Raw genomic sequence first — 27,957 nt, forward strand, 5'->3', positions numbered from 1 at the left:
CTTTTTTATCTGAGGTGATAAAATTCAAACGTGCGGCTTGAACACAAAAGATACATTTTCCTTTTCTTACCTCACCTAAGACAGAATGTTGCGCACGTTCTGCTATGGCAAAGTGGAGCCAGTGTTTATCTCTTCAAGAAGTTGCCATAAACGTCAGGCATTTTAAAGCGGTGGGGATGGAAAGCTAAGTATGCTACGATTCTGTCATTTTACATTGAGTCAATATGTGCCAGTTTTGTTAGTTGTGCATCAAAAATTCAGCTGCTTTTTTCTAGATTGTGCAGTTTTAGAAACAGGGACTGCTAATCTACAGTAAATTTTAGCTTTGCTTGGAAGATTATGTGATGAGTGTAAGAACCTTTACCTTGTAAATAATTTTAAGCTGCCCTTTTTAACCTATTAACAACCACTTTCTGAATGTGCACTTAATATGCTACAACCTAAATAAACATTTGCTCTGTTATTTAGCTTGCTCTGTGAAGAATAGAACACCCTCTAGCTTTCTCCTCCATCATTAATATTCCCTTCCTGACTTGCCCATTGCAGTCTAATTGAAATTCACAAAGATAAAAAGCATGCCATTTAAAACCTTGCAGCCAGGGAATCCGAACATCTACTTGGCGTGAACACTTCACTTACTACTGTATGTTCCTGTTTTCCATTTCTACAAGTCAATCTTCATTAAGATCTCCATTACTTCTCCATTTATACTACTACTAAATTGTTTATACTCTGATATTGAAAACTGAGCAGTGCATGGCTTCTTCCCAGCCTTTATTGTTAGGCTCTAGTAGAACTTCTCTTTCATGAATGTCAATGATTTTTACAAATATCTTCATAGATTAGTCTTATACTTACCTCTGTAGTCTTTTCTCTTGATTCAAATACCGAGTTATGGATCGTAGTTTTAATTGCCTTATTCAATAAATTTCTATCTGTTGGAAAGACTTTATGAGTCTTTCTGATTAACACCCCTATTAAGTTTGTAATTCCATTGCAGTATGACCCTAACTTCACAAAGTTCAAATTGTTTTGGATCATTTTCACCATTTGCTTTTTTTTTTTTCCTCAAGTGTTTGTTAGGATAGCCCATAGATTTAGACGTGCATTTACTTATGAATGACCCACAGTAAAACTATGTTTAAAAGATCATTATAAAATTCTGATTTTTAGTTCTTCCCCAAAAATGCTTTGCCATTTTATTAATGTTGTATAGCTGTGGTTTAAACATCAAAGCACATTAAAGGAACTGGAGATCAGAAAAACTTCCAGATCTAGAATTACAGGCTGTGAGCCACGAATTTTATTGTTTCTATGCTGGTATTTCATTGTGTAACTGATCCAGCCAAATTTCTTCTGGGATTGCTCAGTTTCCCCAAATATCTGACAAAGGCAACCTGATTGTCTTCTCCCCTTTCTGCGATGGAGTGCAGGTTTACTGCCTGAGATTGAGAGCCAGCCTGTGTGGGATGTGACTAAGCCTGTCCTACCCACTCCTTCTGTGTCATGTCCTAAGGCACCCAGTCCTGTGGAAGAATTGATAATTAGTTGGTTGCCAGTAAATCCGTTCCCACCCAGGCTAGGGCAGTACAAAGCCTTCTGTTTGAACCTGTTTGAATTACAGATTGAATTTTTGGGGTCTCCTCTATTCCCCACTCCCAGCTCTCCAAGGAAAGTTTCATATGAGGGCCAAGAATAAAAGAAAGCTGAAGAATTGGGGGATCAGAGTTTTGTCTGATTTTTCTTTCTCAGTATCTCACAATAACATGCAGTTTTAAAATCTGTCACAAACACTGTTCATATTTTCAACAATGGTATTTTGTAGAGCTTTCCTTTGAGGAAGGCTATATAGAGTCTTGACACTTCTGCTCCAAGGAGCTAATGCACAATATGCCCTAGGGGGCTTCTTGAATTTTTAAGCTTTCTATAAGATAATATGTGTATATAAGTACATAGTATATATAATATACATATACACACATACAGTCTGAACTAATAATCACAGGCATGAGGATTTAAATAAGAGAACAGCATGTAAAAACCACATTTCTTCAAAATACATTTTGTCTCACTACTACCTGATTTGATCATGGTGATTTGAAATATCAGAAGAGAAATACCAGAATTACTTCAGAAAAGAATATCATTTCACTAAATTTACAAATGAAAAAATACCAGCATGTACGCCATGCAATAAATGTGTGTGCATTTTAACTGCATAGCTTTTCATGTGATTCATTCATTCAAACTGAGTATATAAACATTCAACATTAGGAACTAAAACAGAGATTTGCTTGTTTTCACAGAATTAAATACTATCTTGCACTTTTCCCCAGAATGCCTTACTAATTTCAAAATATGCTTGAAATACATGTCTGTTCTCATATATTCACCACTTTAATGTTAAAAAAAGAAAGAAAGAAACTGGAGCAAATACACATTTGGAGGTATTATAGAATTCTCAAGTCATAACTGTGATTTAGTCAAGCCCTATTTTTCCTGTAAGTTGAATTTAGATGGATGGTACTAATATGTCCACTAGGCTCCAAGATTCTGAAAGAACAAACAGTTGAAAAGTGGGAGTAAATATTCTTATAAACAAATAATTCCAAAACTACTCTTGCATTTATGTATCTAGGTCACATTTCATTAGAGTTAAATATATCATGTACACCAGCTTGGATAAAAAATGCGCATTACCTTCTTCAACAGACTCAGTAGCTTTCTGTTTATAAGTAATTTTACAAATCTTTATCAAAGTTGCAAGTCAAATATATCATGCATTCAGGATATCCTAGGGATTTCTAGGACTTTAAAAAGCCATCTATTACACCTTAGACACACATGCAGAGTAACTTATAATGAAATTCTTTTGCCTTCCTTTTGTAAGAGAATTTATGTGGAGAAAATTTATTTTCAGGTTATTTAATTGCTTCTTAAAACAAAGACAAGTCTCCAGTCATTCAAACCAAAACTCTTTCATTAGAAATTATACTGTGCATTTTTGTGAAGAGTAAGCTGCTGCATGATGGATTGCTTTTGCCTGTAAGCCATGCTCCCTAAATAATAATCATAGTAATAAAAATAATAAAAGTAAACTTTTAATGTCATTCATTGTATAGCAGCTCAGGTGCCAGTACTTTGCATGTTATAACTCATTTAATCTTCCCAGGTAAGAATTAGTTTACTATTATTCCCACTTCGCTAACAAGAAGCTTGAGGCACAAAAGATTCAGTACCTGGCTCAGGGTCTCCCAGTGGTGAAATCAGGAGGAGAGCCTAAGTAATTTGGCTCCAGTGTTTTTGCTTAACCACTATGCTCTTGTTTCTAAGCCATTCCATGGCCATCAAAATTCTAGCTGCTTGAGTGCATTGTCAACATTGAAGCTTTGAACAAACTTGTTTAACTGTCGATGTGTTGGTGCTTCCTTAATAGTGTCAATCAGACAAGTCTTTATGAATGTATACTATACACAAGCTACTCTAAGTTCTACATCAGATATGTAAAATGATTAGTTTATGGCCCCTATCCTTGAGGAACTAACAGCAAAATGAAAAAGTATGAAATAGCAAGTGTTTTGAATTGTAAACAAATTAAAGTATTGTAAAAACTTGTAATGTTTCCAAAACAATACCACTTTTACTAAGTAGTAACATGAAGCTTAAAGAAAATAATTCAATATAGGGTACTTTTCCTTTAGTTACTAATTTACAAATCTAGTTGTTACCACATAACAGTTAATAAGTATAGTATCAAGTACATTAATAAGTATTTTCTGTGATACAAAAAGCCATTTAAATAAGCCCCTAAGACTTTGAAAACTTTATGTCCAGAATGAACAGGAATCTATTTTACATGGAAGTTTTCTGAATAACACCTCACCATGCAAAATTATACAGAAGTAGTTAACAATAACAATAAAATCAGAGGATAGAGGGAGGTCATGACCTAATTTGGACCCATTTACATACATTTCAGGGAAAATATTGGTCCCCTCTGAGGGATTATTTCAATGTAATTATTTTTGGCATCAAAACTTCCATCTTTAGAGGAAAAGAGGGTATATATATTGTAAAGAAATAAATGAAAATGTAATAGGCTATGAGCATTTCATGGTCAGTCAGAAAGACATGGAAGAGAAAATGGAACACAATTATTCCTAAGGAAAAAATGAGTAATGCCATGACAAATTAATTATGGTTTAACAAATGATTTAAAATAATGATATATAGATCCTTATCTCCTTGGTAAAGACATTTTTGTATTTCTCAGAGTCCCTTGCCAATGATGCTCAACAAATAATTGCTGATTTCATTGTAGAGTTAAGCACTTTGGAATATAAATTGGAAACTTTAGTTCCAGCAGTTAAAAATGGCTTGACCTTTGGTGACTTCAGTTGTAATATATGCTAGTAACTCCCAAAGCTCTCTCTGTCTCAGAGATGCCTAACATCTCATTGGGCATCTCTGCTCAGATACCTTTCCTCAGAAAACATCTTCACTGCATTTTCTATTTTACCCCCATCCCAACACCAAAATCCTGAAAACTAGGAGTCAACTATTATCTCATCTGTCCATTACCAATTCCATAGCTTTAGCTCTGGACTCTCTTGGATTAACCTAGACTACTATAGTAGCAATAAGCAGAAGCCTGCCAACTTGTGCCGCCTCTGCCTCTAATCTCAACTTTCTCCCGTTTGTCCTCCACAGGGCTGGCAAGAGTCTTTCTAAAACCTCTTTTGAAAAGGGCCGAACACTTCTCCATGTCATCTGACCCCTGCCTGTATCTCCAGCCTCTCTTCCCCCACCCCCACCACCTCTCCCCTCACCTCTCTCACACAGACACACATCCAGGATTCATCTCTCAAGAATCATCCCTTCCTTATGTTCCCTACAAATGAAAATGTTTGCATTTCTCTCGACATCCAAGAGTTTCATGCCTCTACACTTTCGGTTCTTATTGCCACCTCTATTGGAATACCCCTTTCATGCTGTCTATCTGGTGAACCCTTTAAGCTTCTGTCCTATAAATTATTTCTGGCCCATCCAGATAAAATTGGCTATGTCTGCGTTCATGTTCCTGCTGAGCTTTGCACAGGCATTTAACAGTAAACCTAAAGTATTTGATTGAACTTATTTATTAAATTTTCTATCTCACCCTGTTAGACCATGAGCTCTCTAAAAGGCACATTCTCATCTTAATCATCTTTACCTTCCCAATGCATTATAGAGAGCTAGGCATAAATATTCTTTCACGAAATTCTTGAGGAATAAGTGAAAGAATTAATCAGTGAATGAATGAAGTAGCAAATGAATAAATGAAAAAGACATGAGTAGCTGTACCTTCTTATGTTTATGGGAATCATAATAGCTCCTTCACAGAAGAAATGTGATTCAGAAGATACTGATGGTTAAGAGCCCAGATGCTGGTGCTAACCACCTCAGTTCAAATCCTAGTTCCATTACTAGGAAACTTGGACAAATTCCTTAGTCTCACTATGTCTTACTTTCCCCTGTAAAAAAAGAGGTAATAATAGAACCTACCTTATAAGGCATCGTGAGTACACTATGAGTTGATGTTTGTGCACAGAACATCACCTGAATTATAGACAACACTACACAGTGTTTGCTGATATTACTGAAGTGTTTGAAAGCTGCCAGTTCACTGACTATGTTTCATAGATGAAATTTAGTTGCACCCCTCATCCTTGAAATTGACTCTTTTAGCTCTTACCTTTTCCCTTTGTGTCCCCATCCACTCTATTCCACCCACATTCAGTTTCCCACCTTCATAGAATGATCTGTCAGACCCCAACCCACATACCCACATTCTCTTATGTTCCCTTAATTTTTTTTCTCATAAATATAATGTTTCCTTTATTCTCTGATTTTTTACATTCTTTTTTTTATTTTTTTTTTGTTCCTGTCCTCCTTTCAGTATACCATGCCCTCCTTTTTATTCCAGCTTGGCCTGTATTTCTGTCTTTTGTTAGTTCTCCAGTGTCCCCTTTTCCTCCCTCTTTCTCATTAGTATTCTCATGTAGCATATGTATGCATTTGTGTACACACTTGTATGTCAGTGTTTGGAAGAATGTGTGTTTATAAGACACCATACGGATAAGCAAGGTGTCTACTTAAGCAAAAAGACTGAGGGCTTACATTGCACATAAATGGGCATCCCTGTCTGTGTTTATGTGGGTAGGACTCAGTAAGCAGTGCTACTAAATACACTAAGTTGGTTAAATATATTAATTGACTGGGAAAGTGAAGTGGTTTTTCTCTTTTGAATTGACAACTGGTTTGTCCGAAATAAATAAATTGCCACATGTCGGTTCTGTTTATAAAATGCCCATCTGTGACGTCCAGAGATCCAAAGTCCTGGTCAGTGTGGAAGCTTCAGCTGCCTTCCTATCAATGCTTAGATTAAAATATGGTTAGATGTTGCTCTTTCTTTTTCTGTGACTTTGGGTGTGCAGTATCTTCATGCTACTCAGTTAGAAGAGAGAAATATGAGAACTCTTTTTGTATTATTGGTTAGGAGTTAAACTATCTCTCAAGGATTTTTTTAAGGTGAACATTTTTAAAGAGGCTTAAGACAGACCTGAGTGCTGTCTTTCATATATTGCCAGTTCTCCCAGGTGCATGAAAAGATTGAATTTCCTTACTCATCTTGAAATTAGAGGTGGCAATGAGACTCTCTCTGACCCATATGAAAGAAGTAAAAGAGACATGGACTACTTTCAGATGGACGCTGTGAAGGTGCATGTGCGGTTCACCATACTATCTCATTCCCTGTGTCGCTGTAGCCAGTGATACCACACATGGTAGTTACTCACTGAGTCCTTAAGTGAGGACAACAGAGATCGGAGCTCATAGTTAACCTGTGCTGGATGTAAAGCATGAACTAGAAATAAAACTGTAGTTTTAAGACTAAAATTTGGAGTGGTATGCTACCTAGAAGAGCTTGGTCTATCCTGACTGCTGAAGGATGAAGAGAGATGACGGTGCTATTGTTGCTGTTATTTTATGATGAATGTTGGAGTGGCACATAAAATATTTGCTGGCAGGGGAAGACTTTCTTAATGATCCTAATATCATGGCACATAGAGAGCTGCTTGCCTATGTCTGAAGCAATTGAGTTCCTTGATCTTTGGCAACGCTTGTGCCTTATTTCCATCTCTTAACTGTTCTCTGTCTTTCTCCACCTAAACACCCAGAGGGGTTGAGGCAGAGTCTGAGGTTGTTCTTTACAAAGAGTTCTGAACCTGTTTCATCCTTCCCCACAGTGACACAGACATTGGGTGTAGTGGTGATGGGCTGGGAGTGGGGTAGGGGTGTATCATTAAGTTCCAGCAGGAGTTCTGATTATGTAAACATCTGACAACTACTAGAAATATGACAGAAAATTGGTGAAAAGGGAAGGATTGAATAAAAAAGGCCTGATTCTGACAGCAGCCACTAGGTGCTGAAGAGGAAGAGAAATGGACATGAAAATCATTTCTCAGTAAGAATTCATGTAAGAGATATATCTCCATATCCCTACTACATAGAGAAAAGCAAAAGAAATTGACTCTGACCTAAGTTTGAGAATTTTAAAGCCATATTTGAGAGATTTCCAACAAGGTAGAATCAAACACAGTTAGTTATAGATTTTAAAATGAATTCTATTGTTGTCATTACACAGTTCACCAGAGCCAAATTTTCTAGGTTCAAGTTGCTTTTAGCTAGTCAGTCAACATCATTCAAGTACAAACCATTGCAACAATTTAGCATTCAAATTGTGAGAAGAAAAATTTACTTGTCTTTAATAAGCTCTTGAGGAAGGAGAAGCTAAGATTTATCCCTCTTTATATCCTTTACAGTGTGGCACATATAGTAGATACTCAATAAGTGCTAATAGAAGGGAGAATACATGAGTGAATAAATGAATGAATGAATGAAGAAGTGACTGCAAGGTGGAGTTTATAGCAGAGCTATGTATTTTCTTGGTTTTCTTTTCTAATGATAGCAAAGGTTCTGGTCCATTAAATAGCATGATATTAGAGAAGGCTGAAAATGTCTGATGGGTAAAGAATCATACACTCACAAGTTATAAAGACCACTTCATACTTACTAGGGTGGCTATTATCCAAAAAAAAGGAAAATAACAAGTGTGGTGAGGATGTCAAGAAACTGGAACCTTTGTGCTTTGCTGATGGAAATATAAAATGGTGCAGCCACTGTGGAAAACAGTTTGGCATTTACTCAAAAAGTTAAACATAGAATTATATGACTCAGAAATTCCACTCCTGTGCATATACCCAAAATAATTGAAAACAGGGACTCAAGCACATACATGTTCGCCAGTGTTCATAGCGATATTGTTCTGAATAACCAAAAGGTGGAAACAACCCAAGGGTCTATCAACAGATGAATGGATAAACATGTTGTGTGTATACATACAGTGGAACATCATTCAGTCATAAAAAGGAGTGAAGTTGTGACTCGTGCTACTACATGGACGAACCTTGAAAATTTTATGCTAAGTGAAATAATCCAGATGCAAAAGGACTAATGTTTTATGATTCCACTTATATCAGATATCTAGAGAGGCAAAATCATAGAGACAGTAAGTAGACTACAGTGTGCCGAGGGCTAGGGGAGGGAGAGATGGGGAGTTATTGCTTAATGGGTACAGTGTTTCTGTTTGGAATGTTGAAAAAGTTATGGAAATAGATGGTGGTGATGATTCCACAAGATTGTGAATGTAATTAATGCCACTGAATTTTACACTTAACAGTGGTTAAAATGGAAAATTTATATTATCTATATGCATATGTATATATCTAAACAATAAAGTTTTTTAAGAAAGAATTACAATGGACTTCAAATGCCATCTAAACTTATGCTGCCATCCACTTCTACCTAGGACTAGGTCTGGGATAGAAAGCAGAATACCTTCAAGATCCCACTGAATTTATTCATTGTCATCCATCTTCAGAAGCTCACTGAAGAACCCTCTCACCCCACCACCAGCTGGTTTGCTCATTATATTTTCTGTGAGTAATTAACTTTAAATATTTCAGAGTAAATAGTACAACATATGTGTATGGACAAGTTAATTCTAACTCACCCCCTAGAGGGGGTTAATTAACCTATGAAGTGTTTCAATATAAATCACCCACTTTGGGTTAATTAATTAGTGCAAGACCTATGAGAAATAACCTTTTGTTGATGATATTAATGGGGTTTGCGATATGTGTAAAGTTAAGAGGGGGTTAAGAGAACCCACTGTCCTTGCATTAATAATGTGTGACACAAGCAAGCTTAGCCACAGTCTGTGCCCAGAGTGCAGCACTCATGCTAGGGCCTATTTACCAGAGACATCCTGCCATAGGATCCAATTACAAGGCCTGCAGAGTCTGCCATTAGAACATCCTGTGTCCCACTCAAAGTGAGCATTTCATGAAAGGCACTGGTCAGTGGGCCTGGTGGCAACAGAATGGACCTCTCTCAAGCTAAAAAAAAAAATTTGAAGAGAGGCTAAGCCTATTATAAATGCACCTAAAAGTCTCCCCCAGAGTACCTCTTTTATTGCTCAGGTGTGGCCTCTCTCTCTAAGCCCTCTGGCAGGTAAACTCACTGCCCTCCCCCCTACATGAGACATGACTCCCAGGGGTGTAAATCTCCTTGGTAATGAGAGACAGGACTCCCAGGGTTGAGCCTGGGATTAAGAAATTCTTCTTGACCAAAAGGGAAAAGAGAAATGTAACAAAATAAAGTTTCAGTGGCTGAGAGATTTCAAATAGAGTTGAGAGGTCATTCTGTAGGTTATTCTGCACTATTTAGATATCCCTTTTTAGTTTTTAGTGTATTGGAATAGCTAGAAGGAAATACCTGAAACTGTTGAACTGCAACTCAGTAGCCTTGATTCTTGAAAATGATTGTGTAACTACGTATCTTACACAGTATGACTGTGTGCTTGTGAAAATCTTGTGGCTCACACTCCCTTTATCCAGTGTATGGACAGATGAGTAGAAAAATGGGAACAAAAATTAAATGAATAATAAGGGGTTGGGAGTGATGAGATGTTTTGGATGCTCCTCTTGTATTTTTATTCTTACTTTTTTTTGGGAGACGTGAAAAGTTTCAAAAACTGATTTTGGTGATGAATGCACAACTAAGTGATGGTACTATGAACAATTGATTGTACACTGTGGATGACTGTAGGGTATGTGAATATATCTCAATAAAACTGAATTGAAAAAGAAATTGTGTTTGTGCCTAGTTGTTAATAAATGTCTTTGGTTTGGTGTGATTTGGCCTGAGATTTGCTTTTATTGTGATGTTCACCAAAAGAACCTGACATTCACTGCAGGACCAAATTGATTTTGGCACACTTAAACCAGCTGGACGATCTGGAATGGTTCACAGGAACTGTAGCATTTGGTAGTGAAAGAACACAGAGTGAGAAGCTAGTATTGAAAAAAGTGCTGCCAGGGCTTCATGTTTTTCATAGAGCAAAAGGTAGCAATATGGACACAGGTTGGCTAGAACTGGTACTGAAAGCTAAGGCTTACTCATTCCTCAGCCTACACTTTTCAACTCACAAGGCTTACCTAAGAAAATGTTTATACAACAGGTAGAAGATCTTGAGGCAGAAAAGGTGCTTTATTTCTAGAACACTTGAATATAGAAAGTGACTGCTTGAACATGGTTGTTGGTAAACCCAATCAGAGCTAGGATATTTTAGGTCTCATCATCCTTCCCCAAGGAAAGTTCACCATGGTACATACTGACATGAGTAGGACTAGAATTGGAAGATCATAGATAGATAGGCGTGGACCAGAGGGCCAAGAGAAAGCTGAAAGTTCAGCGAGCGAAAGCTACTAGCCAAGGAATCGTTCGATTCCATTAGATTCACTCCTGGGGAAAGAGTTAATAATCAGGACCAGGAAGGCTAGAATATTGTGAGAACTGAAATCCAAACAGATTGTCAGTTCTTGGGAAGATCTACATTGTCCTCACTTACAGATTAACATTTTTATCAGAATTTATTTGGAGAAGATCAATATTCAGGCACGTCTCCCCTCCCCACTCCCATCTTCTCTCTCTTCCAAAAGCAGCAGATAAAACGGAAATTTTTCTGTTCTTTCTACTTGACTGAAGCCCTGGCTGTCATTACTGGGTACTAGAGAAGGAAAAGTACTAAGACTTTATTTTCTTTACTCAATTGCATTTCATATGAATTCTACCACACTTCATATAGTAGAAGTGAAGAGTTTGAAAACATTTGTATTTACATTTAAAACAAATTGTTTATACTTATTTTTTTAAGTGCTTGGCCAAAAACTTAGTTTTTCACCCATGTATGCAAGAATCTAATAAAACTAAATTTATACGGACACAAAGGCCCTGTGGTACATTGCGCAGGTATTTCAGTTTAACAGCTAAGAAGTTAAAAGAAAGCAGTTCATTTATAGCTATCAATCATCTTCACAAAGAACTTTCCTGATTGAATTTGCCAAACCTCTTAATCAGCTTCATCCAGTAGCAATGTAGCAAGGAGTAGTGTCACCTTAAGTCAAAAAAAAAAAAAAAAAAAATCAACTCCTTATGCCATTTGCTGTGGTACCAGGAGACAATTCCTCCATTTTTAGTAAAAATAATAGCATTACTGAGCCCTTCCACTGTGCATGACACTGTACAGAGAACTTTATACACAGCATCTCCATGATTTTTCCTAACAGCCCTCTCAGATATTATCTCTGCTTTAAAGATTAGTAAGTGATTAACATTAAGCCTGGTTAAGTTATTCTGTTATTTATTCCAGATGACACAATTATTCAGAGCTGCATTATGACTTTCATGGACCCCAAGCACTTTTGCCTCTGTCATACCTCCATGAAAAAAAAAAAAAACATTAAAAATTATGTTTTATGACTAAGTAGGTATAAAGACAATTATAATCCAAGCTGGATTCATACTACATATTCATTATTATTACATTTTTTTCTTCTGTTTTGAAAATTAACATATTTCATGGGCTTCTAAGAAATAATAAGCCCTAGGCACCAGGCCAACTGTGCCTAAAAAGTAGGTGGGCCTTGCCCAGGCAGGATTCAATTGAGGCTGAAACCTTTGTCTTTCCGCTCACTCCACTCACCTCAACGACAATCAGTTTATCAATCCCACATTTTTTTTTTCCACTTCTCCCAAATATTTTTAAAAATATGAATTTAACACCCTTGTTTCAATTTACTAAAGCTGCCAGAATGCAACCAGAGATGGGTTGGCTTTTACAATGGGAATTTATTAGCTTACAATTTACAGTTCTGAGGCTGTGAAAATACCAAAATTAAGGCATCAACAGGACTGATAACTTTTCTAAAGAAAGGCTGCTGGCACCCAGGATTCCTCTGTCATACAGCAAGACGCATGGCTGGTGTCTGCTGGTCCTTTGCTCCGGGGTCCCATTGCTTTCAGCTTCTGTTCCCAGTGGCCTCATCTCTGAGCTTCTGTGGGTCCTCTTTTAGCACCTCCAGGCCTTTCTTTCCAAGCTCTCTGCAAGTTTCTCTGTATTTCTCTGGCTTTTTTCTGTCCTTTATCCTTTCATAAAGGTTTCCAGTAAAGGATTAAGACCCACCTTGAATGGGGTGGGTCACATCTCAATTGAAACAACCTAAATCAAAAGGTCTCACCCATAATAGGTCTGCACCCACAAGAATGGATTAAAAGAACATGGCCTTTTCTGGGGTACATAGCAGCTTCAAGCTGGCAGAAACCTTGATTAACCTAAATTCTACAAGTTTGTAGAACTCCAACTTACTTGCTTCCAAGATAGAACACTCCAGAATTCAGCAATTTACAAAGAGAACTCTCATAGTATATGCAGTGCTGCAAAGTGAAAGTAGATATTTTAGTTATTTGAACCCTTAAAGCCATAAAGAACAAAGATGCCCAACCTATCTTTTTCATTCACTTCTGTATTATTGAACTAAAACTGCCTGCAGGTGCATGTGGCTATTTGTAAATTGCTTTCATATCTCACTAATGTAGTTAGGGTGTATAAATAGTTGCACATGGCAGATAATTAGTTTATGCCAACACATCATTGTGCTTATGAGCATCTGGATATCAACTACTTGGCACAGGAGCTAAAGGAAGTTATTGCTAACAAAATACTATGAAGCCGTTTGCCAAATGCTGAGTGGCAAATATTTTAGTGGCAAAAGGAATATGTTAAACTTGTGCTTACGGATAAGATTTAATTTAAATAAAGAAATTCAGAGAAAAAGTATCCATGCTTGAAAATTATGTAATAGTATGTTTAATATTAATGTTTATTGGGAATTTTTGTTTTTCTTTTATTATTTTCTTATAAAATAATGGAGAACAAATGAACAGAGATAAACGTATTGTGTGGATTATATATTTTCTATTTTGTATAGAAATATACTATTAACATATAAATGTTTTTGATGTTATGTGAAAGTTCTTTGGGTGATGAGGCACAAACACAAATAGCTAGCCAGCCAAGAATGCATGAACGACAGCTTTGTCAGATCAAAGGCCCTGGAGGTGGGAGAAGGAGAATGAAGGTGGTACAGGGTCTGCTGGGGTTACATAACCTAGGCTCCTGCAAGGGTCTTTGGAGGAGGGGATAGTGGGAAGCACAGGTGGGTTTCTGGCTTTTGCCTTTATTGTGACCCAGAAGGGAGGGGTGGGGCTTTCCCACAGATACTGGGTATTGGAAGTTTCAAACTATATGGCAGGAAAAGCAGAAGTGGCAAGGGACATTTGGAGAAGCTAATGGCAGCTAATAATTGTCAAAGTCATATAGAGATACAGGCCTTGCTAGCAAATTTTGCAGTGTGAAAGGACAAGGAGCCCTTTGGAGAAGAACCAGCAAGGGCCATTCAGAAAAGCGAGGGGTGACTCTTACCATCCTTATCATGTGGAGATACGGGCACTGCTAGTCATGTTTACACCCAGGGCAGGGCTAACTGGGGTGGTCGCTCAAAGGGAAACTTATGACTAAGCCAGGCAAGATGGTGAGGCATCAAATATAATTTATTTTATGCCATTACAATAAATAATATAAATTGTATCCACGACCATGACCTTTATAAATTCTAAAAGAAATTCTAAGATGAATTGCCATTCTTTCTCTTGTCAGGCAGTCTGAAACCTGCCCATCCATAAAGGAGTCTAAATTGTCTCGAGCCCTCATAAGCTGTGGCTGTTTTATTCTCTTATATCCCATGTACCACACTGGATTTGGAAATAAATAGGTCTCATATTTGATCCTCATTGCAACTTGTAGACCACTGTTCCTCCCTCCTATCTAAATTTCCCGGATCATTTAGTATACCAACTACTCCAACTACTGCCCTCATTGTTCTCATTTTCTCTTTTCACCCTTTATTCTAGTCTCTCCACTCTCAAAATTATCTTACTGCACATGCATCTGAGACTTACTGACCCTACCAGCTTTTCTTTGATCGTGATCTTGCCTTTCCTTATCTGACTTAGATTTTAGGGTGCATTATCATAATCCCTTCCCTGCATAGATTTTCTCTCATCACCCTTTATTCCTCTCTTATTTTGTTGAACTAATTTGGGAAAACCCCAATCCTGGTTGAACCCAACTCTCCATAAACTTGGCATCCACACCTGAGGTGCTGTATGTGGTTGGAGTGAAATGCACAACATCATGGTCAAAAACCTCCAATGGAGCAGATGCCACCACCCGCCTCCGCAGTCTTTCGCCCACTGCCATGGTCAACCCCACTGCGTCCCTCGACATCACTGTCGACGGCAAGCCCTTGGGCCGCGTCGCCTTCGAGTTGTTTGCAGACAAAGTTCCAAAAACAGCAGAAAATTTTCACACTCTGAACACTGGGGAGAAAGTATTTGGCTATAAAGGTTACTGCTTTCACAGAATTATTCCTGGGTTTATGTGCCAGGGTGGTGACTTCACATGCCATAACGGCACTAGTGGCAAGTCCATCTACGGGGAGAGGTTTGATGATGATAACTTCATCCTGAAGCATACAGGTCCTGGCATCTTGTCCATGGCCAGTGATGGACCCAACATAAATGGTTCCCACTTTTTCATCTGCACTGCTAAGACTGAGTGGTTGGATGGCAAGCACATGATCTTTGGCAAGATGAAAGAGAGCACAAACATTGTGGAAGTCATGGAGCACTTTGGGTCCAGGAATGGCAAGATCAGCAAGAAAATCACCATTGCCTACCATGGAGAAGTCTCATAAATTTGATTTGTGTTTTCTCTTAACCGCCAGACCATTCCGTCCTATCTCCCCCGGTCTGCTCTCAGTATCCTAGCATCTTTGTACTCTCACTGCTGTTCTTTGGGTTCTGTATTATCCACCCCCTTCCAAGTCTAGCTGGATTGCAGAGTTAAGTTTATGATTATGAAATAAAAAGTTAAACAACAACTCTCCAATGGACTTTCAGAGCTCCAGGGCAATACCACTCTATTTCTTTAGGCATTTTTCTCTCTCTCACTCTGCTAGATGGTTATTTCATTTCTACTTTCTCCTCAAGCATCTACACCTCCTCCCAGTCTCACTCTCTGCTGATTATTTGGCTCCCTGTTTCTCAGGGAAAAGAAAAGCAAAAAAGAGAAGAGACCATTCACTTGTTCCCACCACCAAATCTAAAAATTGGAATGTGTTCATATCCTCTGTGTGTGCACTAGTTCTCATTCCCTCTTATCTACTCAAAAACATCCTTCCCCATTTGCAGATTTTCCATTTGCTCCTCCAGAAAGTATTTTTCTCTCACTACAAGCTCAACCCCACCAGCACACAAACATACTTTAACACACCTCATCTTAAAAACAATAAAAAATACCTTACATTCTCCTACAGCTACTGCCTAATACCTAATAACTTTGCTTCCCTTTCAGCAATAAACCTCAGGAAAGATATCAATACTCAAAGTTTCCTCTCTCTGCCTTCCTGCATCTTTTTTTGGCCTCATTTTGCCCCCAATCACATTATTCAATAAGCTCTTGCTAAAGTCACCAATGACTTCCAGGTTGCTCTGTCAGGATCAATTAATTCCCAATCTTCACTTAATCCTTCAACAGCATTTGGAATAGTTACTCATTGCCACCTCCTCAAAATACTTTTTGCACTTGAGTTCTTGGACACCATTTTATCTACTTATCCTCCTATTTCTCTAACCATTATTTCTTTGTCTATCTTGCTGGATCCTATCTCTAAACTTCAGAGTGACCCATCACTCTTCCCTCAGACTGTTCTTCACTGTCTCTGCTCACTTATTACGTGGCCCCATACATTCATATCTTTAAATACCATCTCTACACTAATTTTCCTATTTCCATCTCCATCTTAGCACTCTTTCCTGAATTCCATTTTCATATATCTAAGTGCTTGCCTGACATTTCTACTTGGATGTTTGATAGGCATAGCAAATGTATACTCCAGGTTTCCATCCCCAAAATCTGTACCTCACAAAGTCTTCTCCATCTGTATAAATGCCATTTCATTCTTCACATTGTTGAGATCCAAACTTTAGAGTCCTTGCTGACTCCTCCATTTATCTGACACGCAATATCTAACCCATCTGAAAATTTTGTTTCTACCTTTAAAACATAGAATCCTTCCTATTCCCACTGACTCTCCTGCAAGCACTCTAATCCAAATTTAAACTCTGATTTGTACTAGCATAGCTCCTGAATGTTCTCTCTGTACCTATTCTCGCCTCATTTCAGTCTATTCCCCACACACCTGTATCTCTGCGTAAGAGGAGCTTATGCTTCCATCCTAGCCATGCCGGAGTTGGGTTAACTGAATGTGATGGTTAGGCTCATGGATCAGCTTGGCCAGGTGATAGTACCCAGGTGTCTGGTCAAGCAAGCACTGGTCTAACCATTACTGCAAGGACATTTATGGCTGGTTAATAAACCAGAAGGCTGGTTTTTAAAATCATGTCAATTGACTTCACCTGTGAGGTGATGACATCAACAAAGGGTGCGTCTTCTACAATGAGAGAATTAAATCAGCTGGGATTAATCCAATTAGTTGAAGACTTTTTTTTTAATTCATTTTATTGAGATATATTCACATACCATGCAGTCATACAAAACAAATCGTACATTTGATTGTTCACAGTACCATTACATAATTGTGCATTCATCACCAAAATCAATCCCTGACACCTTCATTACCACATACACAAAAATAACAAGAATAATAATTAAAGTGAAAAAGAGCAATTAAAGTAAAAAAGAACACTGGGTGCCTTTGTTTGTTCGTTTTTTTCCTTCCCCCATTTTTCTACTCATCCATTCATAAACTAGACAAAGTGGAGTGTGGTCCATATGGCTTTCCCAATCACATTGTCACCCATCATAAGCTACATTTTTATACAATCGTCTTTAAGATTCATGGGTTCTGGGTTGTAGTTTGATAGTTTCAGGTATCCACCACCAGCTACCCCAATTCATTAGAACCTAAAAAGGGTTGTCTAAATTGTGCATAAGAGTGCCCACCAGAGTGACCTCTCGGCTCCTTTTGGAATCTCTCTGCCATTGAAGCTTATTTCATTTCCTTTCACATCCCCCTTTTGGTCAAGAAGATGTTCTCCATCCCACGATGCCGGGTCTGCATTTCTCCCCGGAGTCATATTCCACGTTGCCAGGGAGATTCACTCCCCTGGGTGTCTGATCCCACGTAGGGGGGAGGGCAGTGATTTCACCTGCCAAGTCGGCTTAGCTAGAGAGAGAGGGCCACATCTGAGCAACAAAGAGGCATTCGAGAGGAAGCTCTTAGGCACAATTATAGGGAGGCCTAGCCTCTCCTTTGCAGCAACAGTCTTCCCAAGAGCAAGTCCTGTGGTAGAGGACTCAACCCATAAAACCACCAGTCCCCTATGTCTGTGAGCACATTAGCAACCATCGAGGTGGGACAGCCCTATACCCCTGCATTCTCCACCAGCTCCTCAAAGGGGCTCTACATATTTTTTTCCTTGTTTTTCTTTTTTTAATTAACTCTTTTTTTTTAAAATCAACTGTATAAAAAATAAAAAATTTAAAAAAATTTAAAAAAACATACAATAAAAGAACATTTCAAACAAACCATAACAAGGGAGTAAGAAAAAGACAACTAACCTAAGATAACTACTTTACTTCCAACATATTCCTACTCTACCCCAAGAAAGTAACCTAATATAGCAACATTTCTGTGAATTTGTTCCTACTATACCCCTCAGGAATTAACAGACCATAGTCATTCCTGGGCATTCCCAGAACATTAAATTTACCTATGATAGCTTATCTGTTCTTATTGGATTATCATTCCCCCTTCCTTAATTGCTCTCTATTGCTAGTTCCCCTACATTCTACATTATAAACCGTTTGTTTTACATTTTTCAATGTTCACATTAGTGGTAGCATATAATATTTCTCTCTTTCTGCCTGGCTTATTTCACTCAGCATTATGCCTTCAAGGTTCATCCATGTTGTCATATGTTTCATGACATCATTCCTTCTTACTGCTGTGTAGCATTCCATCGTGTGTATATACCACATTTTATTTATCCACTCATCTGCTGAAGGACATCTGGGTTGTTTCCATCTCTTGGCAATTGTGAATAATGCTGCTATGAACATTGGTGTGCAGATGTCTGTTCGTGTCACTGCTTTCCGATCTTCAGGGTATATACCAAGAAGTGCAACCGCTGGATTGAATGGTAACTCTATATCTAGTTTTCTAAGGAACTGCCAGACTGACTTCCAGAGTGGCTGAACCATTATACAGTCCCACCAACAATGAATAAGAGTTCCAATTTCTCCACATCCCCTCCAGCATTTGTAGTTTCCTGTTTGTTTAATGGCAGCCATTCTAATTGGTGTGAGATGGTATCTCATTTGCATCTCTCTAATAGCTAGTGAAGCTGAACATTTTTCATGTGTTTCTTGGCCATTTGTATTTCCCCTTCAGAGAACTGTCTTTTCATATCTTTGCCCATTTTATAATTGGGCTGTCTGTACTATTGTCACTGAGTGGTAGGATTTCTTTATATATGCAAAATATCAGTCTTTTGTCAGATACATGGTTTCCAAAAATTTGTTACCATTGAGTTGCCTGTCTCTTTACCTTTTTGAGAAATTCCTTTGAGGTACAGAAACTGCTAAGCTTGAGGAGTTCCCATTTATCTATTTTTCCTTTTGTTGCTTGTGCTTTGGGTGTAAAGTCTAGGAAGTGGCTGCCTAATACAAAGTCTTGAAGATGTTTCCCTACATTATCTTCTAGGAGTTTTATGGTACTTACTTTTATATTGAGATCTTTGGTCCATTTTGAGTTAATTTTTGTGTAGGGTGTGAGGTAGGGGTCCTCTTTCATTCTTTTGGATATGGATATCCAACTCTCCCAACCCCATTTGTTGGAAAGACTGTTATGACCCAGTTCAGTGACTTTGGGGGCCTTATCAAAGATCAGTCAGCCATAGATCTGGGGGTCTATCTCCGAATTCTCAATTCGATTCCATTGATCAATATGTCTATCTTTGTGCCAGTACCATGCTGTCTTGACAACTTGGCTTTATAATAAGCTTCAAAGTCAGGGAGTGTAAGTCCTCCTGCTTCATTTTTCTTTTTTAGAGTGTCTTTAGCAATTCGAGGCAACTTCCCTTTCCAAATAAATTTGATAACTAGCTTTTCCAAGTCTGCAAAGTAGGTTGTTGGAATTTTGATTGGGATTGCATTGAATCTGTAGATGAGTTTGGGTAGAATTGACATCTTAATGACATTTAGCCTTCCTATCCATGAACATGGAATATTTTTCCATCTTTTAAGGTTCCCTTCTTTTAGTAGAGTTATGTAGTTTTCTTTGTATAGGTCTTTTACATCTTTGGTTGAGTTTATTCCTAGGTACTTGAATTTTTAGTTGCTATTGAAAAAGGTATCTTTTTCTTGAGTGTCTCTTCATTTTGTTCATTTCTAGCATATAGAAACATTGCTGACTTATGTGCATTAATCTTGTATCCCACTACTTTGCTAAATTTGTTTATTAGCTCTAGTAGCTGTGTCATCGATTTCTCAGGGTTTTCCAGATATAAGATCATATCATCTGCAAACAATGATAGTTTTACTTCTTCCTTTCCAATTTGGATGACTTTTATTTCTTTGTCTTGCGGAATTGCCCTGGCTAGCACTTCCAGCACTATGGCATGTTGGATAACATTGGATAACAATGTTGAATAACAGTGGTGATAGTGGGCATCCTTGTCTTGTTCCTGATCTTAGAGGGAAGGCTTTCAGTCTCTCACCATTGAATACTATGCTGGCTGTGGGGTTTTCATATATGCTTTTTATCATTGAGGAAGTTTCCTTAAATTCCTACCTTTTGAAGTGTTTTTATCAAAAAGGGATGTTGGATTTTGTTGAATGCTTTTTCAGCATTTATTAAGATGATCATTTGAGTTTTCTCTTTTGATTTGTTAATGCATTGTAATACATTGATTGATTTTCTTATGTTGAACCATCCTTGCATGCCTGGAATGAACCCCACTTCGTCATAGTGTATGATTTTTTTTAATGTGTCTTTGGATTCAATTTGCAAGTATTTTGTTGAGAATTTTTGCATCTATATTCATTAGGAAGATTGCCCAGTAGTTTTCCTTTTTTGTAGTATCTTTGCCTGGTTTTTGTATTAGATTGATGTTAGCTTCATAAAATGAGTTAGGTAGTGTTTCATTTTCTTTGATGCTTTGAAAGAGTTTAAGTAAAATTGGTGTCAGTTCTTTTTGGAAAGTTTGGTAGAATTCCCCTGTGAAGCCATCTGGCCCTGGGCATTTATTTGTGGGAAGAATTTGATGACTGATTGGATTTCTTTGCTTGTGATTGGTTGGTTGATGTCTTCTGTTTCTTCTCTGGTCAGTCTAGGTTGTTCATATGTTTCCAGGAAATTGTCCATTTCCTCTACATTATCCAGTTTGTTGGCATACAGTTGTCCATAGTATCCTCTTATAATTTTTTAAATTTCTTCGGGATCTACAGTAATGTCACCTTTCTCATTCATTATTTTTTTTTATGTGGGTCTTCTCTATTTTGATTTTGTCAGTCTAGCTAGGGGCTTGTCAATCTTGTTGATCTTCTCAAAGAACCAACTTTTGGTGATATTTATCCTCTCTATTGTTTTTTTGTTCTCTATGTCACTTATTCCTGCTTTAATCCTTGTTATTTCTTTTCTTCTACTTGGTTTAGGATTGGTTTGCTGTTCATTTTCTAGCTTCTTCAGTTGATCCATTAGTTCTTTGATTTTGGCTCTTTCTTCCTTTTTAGTATATGCATTTAGTGCTATAAATTTCCCCCTCGGTACTGCTTTTGCTGCATCCCATAGGTTTTGGTATGTTGTGTGTTCTCAGTTTTATTCATCTCTATATATTTAGCAACTTCTCTTGCTATTTCTTCTTTAACCCACTGATTGTTTAGGAGTGTGTTGTTTAACCTCTAGGTATTTGTGAATTTTCTAAGTTTCTGATGGTTATTGACTTCTAATTGTATTCCATTGTGGTCAGAGAATGTGCTTTGAGTAATTTCATTTTTTTTTTCAATTTATTAAGGCTTGTTTTATGTCCCAGCATATGATCTATTCTGGATTAAGTTCCATAAGCACTAGAGAAGAATGTGTATCCTGGTGATTTGGGATGTAATGTTCTATATATATCTATTAAATCCAATTCATTTATCAGATTGTTTAGATTTTCAATTTCCTTATTGGTCTTCTGTCTGGTTGATCTATCTATAGAAGAGAGTGATGTGTTGAAGTCTCTCACAACTATTGTGGAAACATCAATTGCTTCCTTTAGTTTTGCCAATGTTTGTCTCATGTATTTTGTGGCACCTTGATTGGGTGAATAAACATTTATGATTATTTCTTCTTGTTGAATTGCCCCTTTTATTAGTATGCAGTGGCCTTCTTTGTCTCTCATAACATCCTTGCATTTAAAGTCTATTTTATCTGAGATTAATATTGCTACTCCTGCTTTCTTTTGGCAGGAGTAGCAATAGCATGAAATATTTTTTTCCATCCTTTCACTTTCAGTTTCTTTGTGTCCCTGTGTCTAAGATGAGTCTCTTGTATGCAACATTCTGATGGTTCATTTTTTTTTATCCATTTTGCGAATCTATATCTTTGAATTGGGGAGTTTAATCCATTTACATTCAATGTTAAAACCATGGAGGCATTTCTTGAATCAGCCATCTTATCCTTTGGTTTATGTTTGTCATACATATTTTTTCCCTCTCTCTATTAATGTCCTTTAATGTACCCATACTGAATCTCTTTAGTACTGAACCTTTCTCCAAGTCTCTCCTTTCTTTGTTTCTCTTTTGGTAGGGCTCTCTTTAGTATCTCCAGTAGGGCAGGTCTCTTGTTAGCAAATTCTCTCAGCATTTGTTTGTCTGTGAAAAATGTAAGCTCTCCCTCAAATTTGAAGGAGATTTTTGCTGGATAAAGAATTCTTGATTGGCAATTTTTCTCTTTCAGAATTGTAAATACGTCATGCCACTGCCTTCTCACCTCTATGGTGGCTGCTGAGTAGTCACTACTTAGTCTTATGTTGTTTCCTTTGTGTGTGGTGAATTGCTTTTCTCTTGCTGCTTTCAGAATTTGCTCCTTCTCTTCTGTATTTGACAGTGTGATGAGAATATGTGTTGGATTGGGTTTATTTGGATTTATTCTATTTGGAGTTTGCTGGGCATTTATGATTTGTGTATTTATGGTATTTAGAAGATTCGGGATATTTCTCCCAACAATTTCTTTGAATACTCTTCCTAGACCTTTACCCTTCTCTTCCCCTTCTGGAACACCACTGAGTCTTATATTTGGACATTTTATATTATCTATCATATCCCTGAGGTCCATTTCAATTTTTTCAATTTTTTTCCCCATTCTTTCTTTTGTTCTTTCATTTTCTGTTTTTTCATCTTCCAGGTCACTGACTCGTTGTTCAACTTCCTCTAGTCTTGTACTATGAGTATCCAGAATCTTTTTAATTTGGTCAACAGTTCCTTTAATTTCCATAAGATCGTCTTTTTGTTTATTTACTCTTGCAATTTCTTCTTTATGCTCTTCTAGGGTCTTCATGTCCTTTATATCCTGTGCCATGCTCTTGTTGCTTGTCTTTAGTTCTCTGTTTAATTGCTCCAAGTACTGTCTCCTCTGATCTTTTGATTTGGGTGCTTGGGTTTGGGTTATCCATATCATCTAGTTTTTTCATATGCTTTAAAATTTTCTGTTGTTTTTTGCCTTTTGGCATTTGCTTAACTTGATAGGGTTCTTTTAGGATCTGTAGACCGATTAAAATTCTTATTTCTAATTTGTCAGATCTACAACTTCTTGGAGTACACTTTCTTTAACTAACCAGCAAGTGGCATCCACAAGCCACCTATTCCCCTCAAGCCAGTTCCCCCCTCCCCTGCTTTGTTTTTGTGGTGAGTAGGAGAGTGAGTCCTGTGGGGTCCAATTGGTGTACCAAGCTTGCGTGTGTAGTTGGTGTTGCCCACCTTGTATATGGGGCGTGTGTCTGGGTGGTCAGGGAGGGGGGGCGGCTCTAACAATCAAATCTCCCTGGTGTTCCTGGAGATTTAAAGCTGCCAAAATAGTCTAATCCTTCAGTTCAGTCCTGCCACAGTTTGTCTCTGCTGCTGACCCACAAGTCCTTGGTATTGGCATATGGCCCCTGAGACTTGCGAGTGGATCCCCCTTCCAGGCTGTGCAGCCCCAGGTCCTCTGTTGAGGGATGACTGTGCTATGTCACAGGTGAGCACCATCCCCCCCAGGGTGTTTCTGGGCTGCAGGGCTGTGTAGGGCAGTTCCCATTCTGCTGAAAGGATGGCTGAATGCGGCATGTTAATTTACACTGCTCCGCCTTCCCAACTCTGGGACAACCAGCTAAGGGTGCAGGGAAGGCTAATGTCCACGCCCAATTTTGTGGCATGTGCATGTGTTATTGGAGGTACTTCCTGTCATACTGGGTTGTCTGAGGTAGCTCTGGGCTATGGGGCCAGCGACGGGCAGGGGCAGGAGTGTTCCCTGTCCACCAGGATGATGGCTGTGAGAGGATGTCCTCCTTTTCTTGGGAAGTTGTGGTGTTTAGTGAATTTTCTCAGTCTCTGAACTTATTGCCTTCTGTCTCAGAGCTCTCTTAGTTCTGCTCTTGTCTTGACCTGCCCAAATTGCAAGTCTTTGAGGCTTTCTGTATTGGGCTTCTTAGAGTAATTGCTTTAGAAAAAGAGAAAAAGATGAAAAAAAAAAAAAAAAAGAAAGGGAAAGGCCCTCCTTGCAGATCTAATGGGTTATTAAATGCTAAGAGACATAGCAATTAGGGCCATTAAGGAAGGGTCCAGGGGGCAGAGAAACCATTTTTTCTGCTGGATTTGCATATGAGCCTGACTCTACCTGAGCTCTGCCCTTTCCCTTTCTATGTTCACCAGAACTCCAAAAAGCCTCCGCTTTTATTTTTGGGTTTTTCTTGCTGTTTTTGCTATCCCTATCTCCTCTCCACCAGACTGGCTGCTCCTGGTTTCTCTGGTGTCTGGTCTCAGTCTATCTATGATTGGAGTTTGGATCAGTAGAAGGAGTTTCCAATAGCAGCTGCAACTGTACTTCTCCCTCCTTGTTCCCAGTGCTGACAGCCCCTTCTCCCACAGGACTGAGCCTGGTGGTGGTGGTGGCGGGGTGGGAGGGGAGGACATGGGTCCCCTGGCCACAAAAACTTACAGATTTCGCTGAACTCAGCAGTTCCACATGTTCATGAGTGTTGTATGAAGTATGCCCAAAGTCAGATTGCTCTGTGGTGTCTGGTCCACGCAGTTCCTGGCTTTCTACCTACTGCCCTGGAGGAGTAACTAAAACGTACACCTCACCACTCCGCCATCTTGCCCCGCCTCCAGTTGATGACTTTTAAGGGAGAGAGAGAGAGGATCTTCACTTCTTCTTTGGCTAGGCAGTGTCTCCTGAGGAGTTCATTGAACACCTTAATTGGAGTTGCCAGTTTGCTTCCTGCCCTGTAGAATTTGGACTTGTGCATCCCCATGGTTGTGTGAGACACTTTTATAAAATCTTTTATTTACAGATCTCTCTCATTGGCTCTGTTTTCCTAGAAAACCCTAACTAATACACTGTTCAACCAGGTCTATGTATATTATTCTGACTAGAATTAAACTTTTTGAATCTCTTATAGTCAAAAATAAATGATATTTGTAGTCATATATATATATGAATATATATTTATGATTAAAAACCCAATATTCCTGAGAGGTATACTGAAAACCTAAACTCTGCTTCTCAGCCCTGATAAAGACTACCACTTCTAACCCTTTTATGTGTATTTCTCCAGCAACTAGTTCTCTCTATATAAACAGCATACATAGACTGACATTTCCTGATCAGTTGATTTCAAATATTATCCACAGAGTTCTTACTCTTTTGGATAAGAATTTAGGTCTCTTACAACTCAAGACTAACTCTCTATCTCATGAGCCCTATATTGCTTTATTACTAGTCCTAGTTGAATGAATACATAGTATGTACATGATTATGGCTAGGTAAACATTTTATACTAGAGAGCCAAGCACGGTGATTCTTATTCCATTTTATTTCTTTTATAGCATTTTCTTTTTCCCTAAAGGTTTTAATTATCTCTCGTTTTCCTGACTGCATTCTCAAATGCTTTTTCAAACATTCATGATATCAGACATTCTATGGAGATAGCCTGCCTCTTTACCTTCTCTCTTTTTTTTTCCTAAAAGAACTCCCTCCTGGAGTCCTCATTCTCCTATTCCAAATTAGATGATCAGATGTTGGACAAACCTATTTATCTAAGGTTCAGTTTCATGGATAGGACAAATCTTCTATATATCACACGTTTATTGTAAGAATTAAATAATCATATAAGAAAATATGTCATCAACTGAAAAGTTCTCAAAATGCATAATAGTATTTTATTGTTGTTGCTGTTGTTAAAATTACCTTTCTCATGGTAAATTGCAGAATTTCTACTTCACAGATACAAGATTCTAACTTCAGGACTGCAGAAAGGAGAAGCTCTTCCCCCAGTACTCTGCCTGGCCAACCCAGATAGCGGTTTAGTGGGAGCAATGTTCAAAGGAGCATGACTTCTGTAATCAAAAGACCTGCACTGGAAATCTGGGCTCTTTACTCTCTGACATTAGTTAAATCATTTAATTTTCCACATTTCAATTTCTGTAATATGCTATAAGAGCAAGAGTTGTTTTTTAATTAGTTTAGGTCACAATAGTTCTGTAACAAACTCAGTCTCAGGGGCTTAATTGCAATAATTGTTTCCTTCTTGCACATTTATCAGTCCATTGTGGGTTTTCCAGGTTGTCGGTGAGCCTCTCTCTAAGCTGAACCAGGTTTTTCCCACATTACAGCTCTGCCTATTGTCTATTGTAGCAGAAAGGGTAGAGCCTTGGCTCAGAAGTGATAGTCCTCAATTCCACTCATATTCCATTAGTGAAAAATAGGCACATGTAGATATGAGGGATGAAGAGGTACTGAGAAATATATCTTCTGCCTAGATAGTGACTTTCCATCAACTACTGAATATTATGAATGAGACAATACAAATTTTGGTGGACAGCTAGCCATTTTCCCAATGTTATTTTATAGGTTTTGATGGGGATAAAACCTGACAATAAATGTAAAATAATTTTATAAACTCCAACTTGCTATTAAAATATCAGCTCCATGTGTGAATATGCATGTATATGTTAAGTGTACATATTTAATTGTTAGGAACACATACCTGACTAAGTATCATCCAAGCAACAATTATTCTTGTTCCATTCAGTTCAACAAATTCGTATTGAGCATCCATTGCATGCCAGCTACTGTACTAGGTGCTGGACATACTACTAAGAAAGAGATGATGGACACAAGATCCCCTGCCTATCAAGTGCCTACAGGCAAGAACAATGTGAATGAGATAACAAATTAGTCCCAATGCATCACAACTATGTACGCAAGTATTCAGGAAGCTACTAATTAGTGTTCCATCTGGAAAAAAAAAAAAAAGTGTCTTCAGTTGGGAAAAAAAAAATATGAGAAATCCTGGGCCAAACGACTATAGATTTCTTTATTGCATGACTTCTCAAACCTTGTGAATAGCCAAAGAAAAACGAAAATACAGATTCCTCAGCTTATTTGATCACTTACAAGTACTCCTACTAAAATCGTGTGACACTGACATTTGGGAATTTCACATGAAGAGCATCTTCTTTCACAATTATTAAATAGTACTTTCCTGAGTCAGAAATGTAATAAAAGTCCAACTCCAAATATTGTTTGATCTTTTGTGATTTGGCTTGAATTTTACATTTAAAAGATTTGATTTGTTTTTCAGCTAACCGTCTTGGAAAATGTTCTCCTTTTGGGCACTGTGGGAAACTAGAAGAAACACTTCTCTGTTGCCACTGTGAGATTAGGAACCTCAGGCTGGAACTTGTAAACTTCTTTTTTGTTTGTTTGTTTATCTGTTATTTATTCCCTTTATTTCCTGTCTCTCTAGTCCACCTCTTCCCTGAAGTATCAAGACAAAACTATTATGTCATGTGTGGAAAAAAATAGTTGTATGGTTTACCCTATTATAGGGTTTCCTGAAAGACATGATCCTGACAAATGTCTTAAGCTCTCTCTTGGGGATCATTTACATACTATTACTGTTCACATTATCTGCCCTAAAACTGACTCCTTGGTGTATCTTCTTCAATCCTGCTTAATGAAATGTCAATCACTAATTACCCCTAAGCCAGTTTCTGTCTAGCCATCCATTTGACTTCTAACCTCTGAAATATTTTACTGTTGAATATAATCAAGGACTGCTTAGTTTGGTGACAAATTTAAGAATCTGAATTATTAAACCTCGTTGAAAAGGCATTAAACTTTCTTATTC

The 27,957-nt window shown here is 37.9% G+C and overlaps 1 protein-coding gene and 1 long non-coding RNA gene across 2 annotated transcripts; both read left to right on the forward strand.

Annotated features, from left to right (window-relative positions):
* Nucleotides 1-18: 18 nt before the first annotated feature.
* LOC119529373 lies at nt 19-27,957 on the forward strand. Its single transcript, XR_005215849.1, has 3 exons — nt 19-188; nt 8,909-9,038; nt 26,050-27,957. It is a non-coding gene; the product is annotated as an uncharacterized LOC119529373 (long non-coding RNA).
* Nucleotides 14,760-15,257, forward strand: LOC119529370 (peptidyl-prolyl cis-trans isomerase A-like). The gene has a single exon (XM_037829724.1). The coding sequence runs from the start codon at nt 14,760-14,762 to the stop codon at nt 15,255-15,257; it is 498 nt and encodes a 165-aa protein (XP_037685652.1).

This window comes from Choloepus didactylus, chromosome 3 (genome assembly GCF_015220235.1).
Source record: "Choloepus didactylus isolate mChoDid1 chromosome 3, mChoDid1.pri, whole genome shotgun sequence".
In the NCBI taxonomy this organism is placed as follows: domain Eukaryota; kingdom Metazoa; phylum Chordata; class Mammalia; order Pilosa; family Megalonychidae; genus Choloepus; species Choloepus didactylus.

Coding starts and splice junctions, on each gene's coding strand:
- LOC119529370 (XM_037829724.1), top strand. CDS start 14,760: ATGGTCAACCCCACTGCGTCCCTCGACATCACTGTCGACGGCAAGCCC.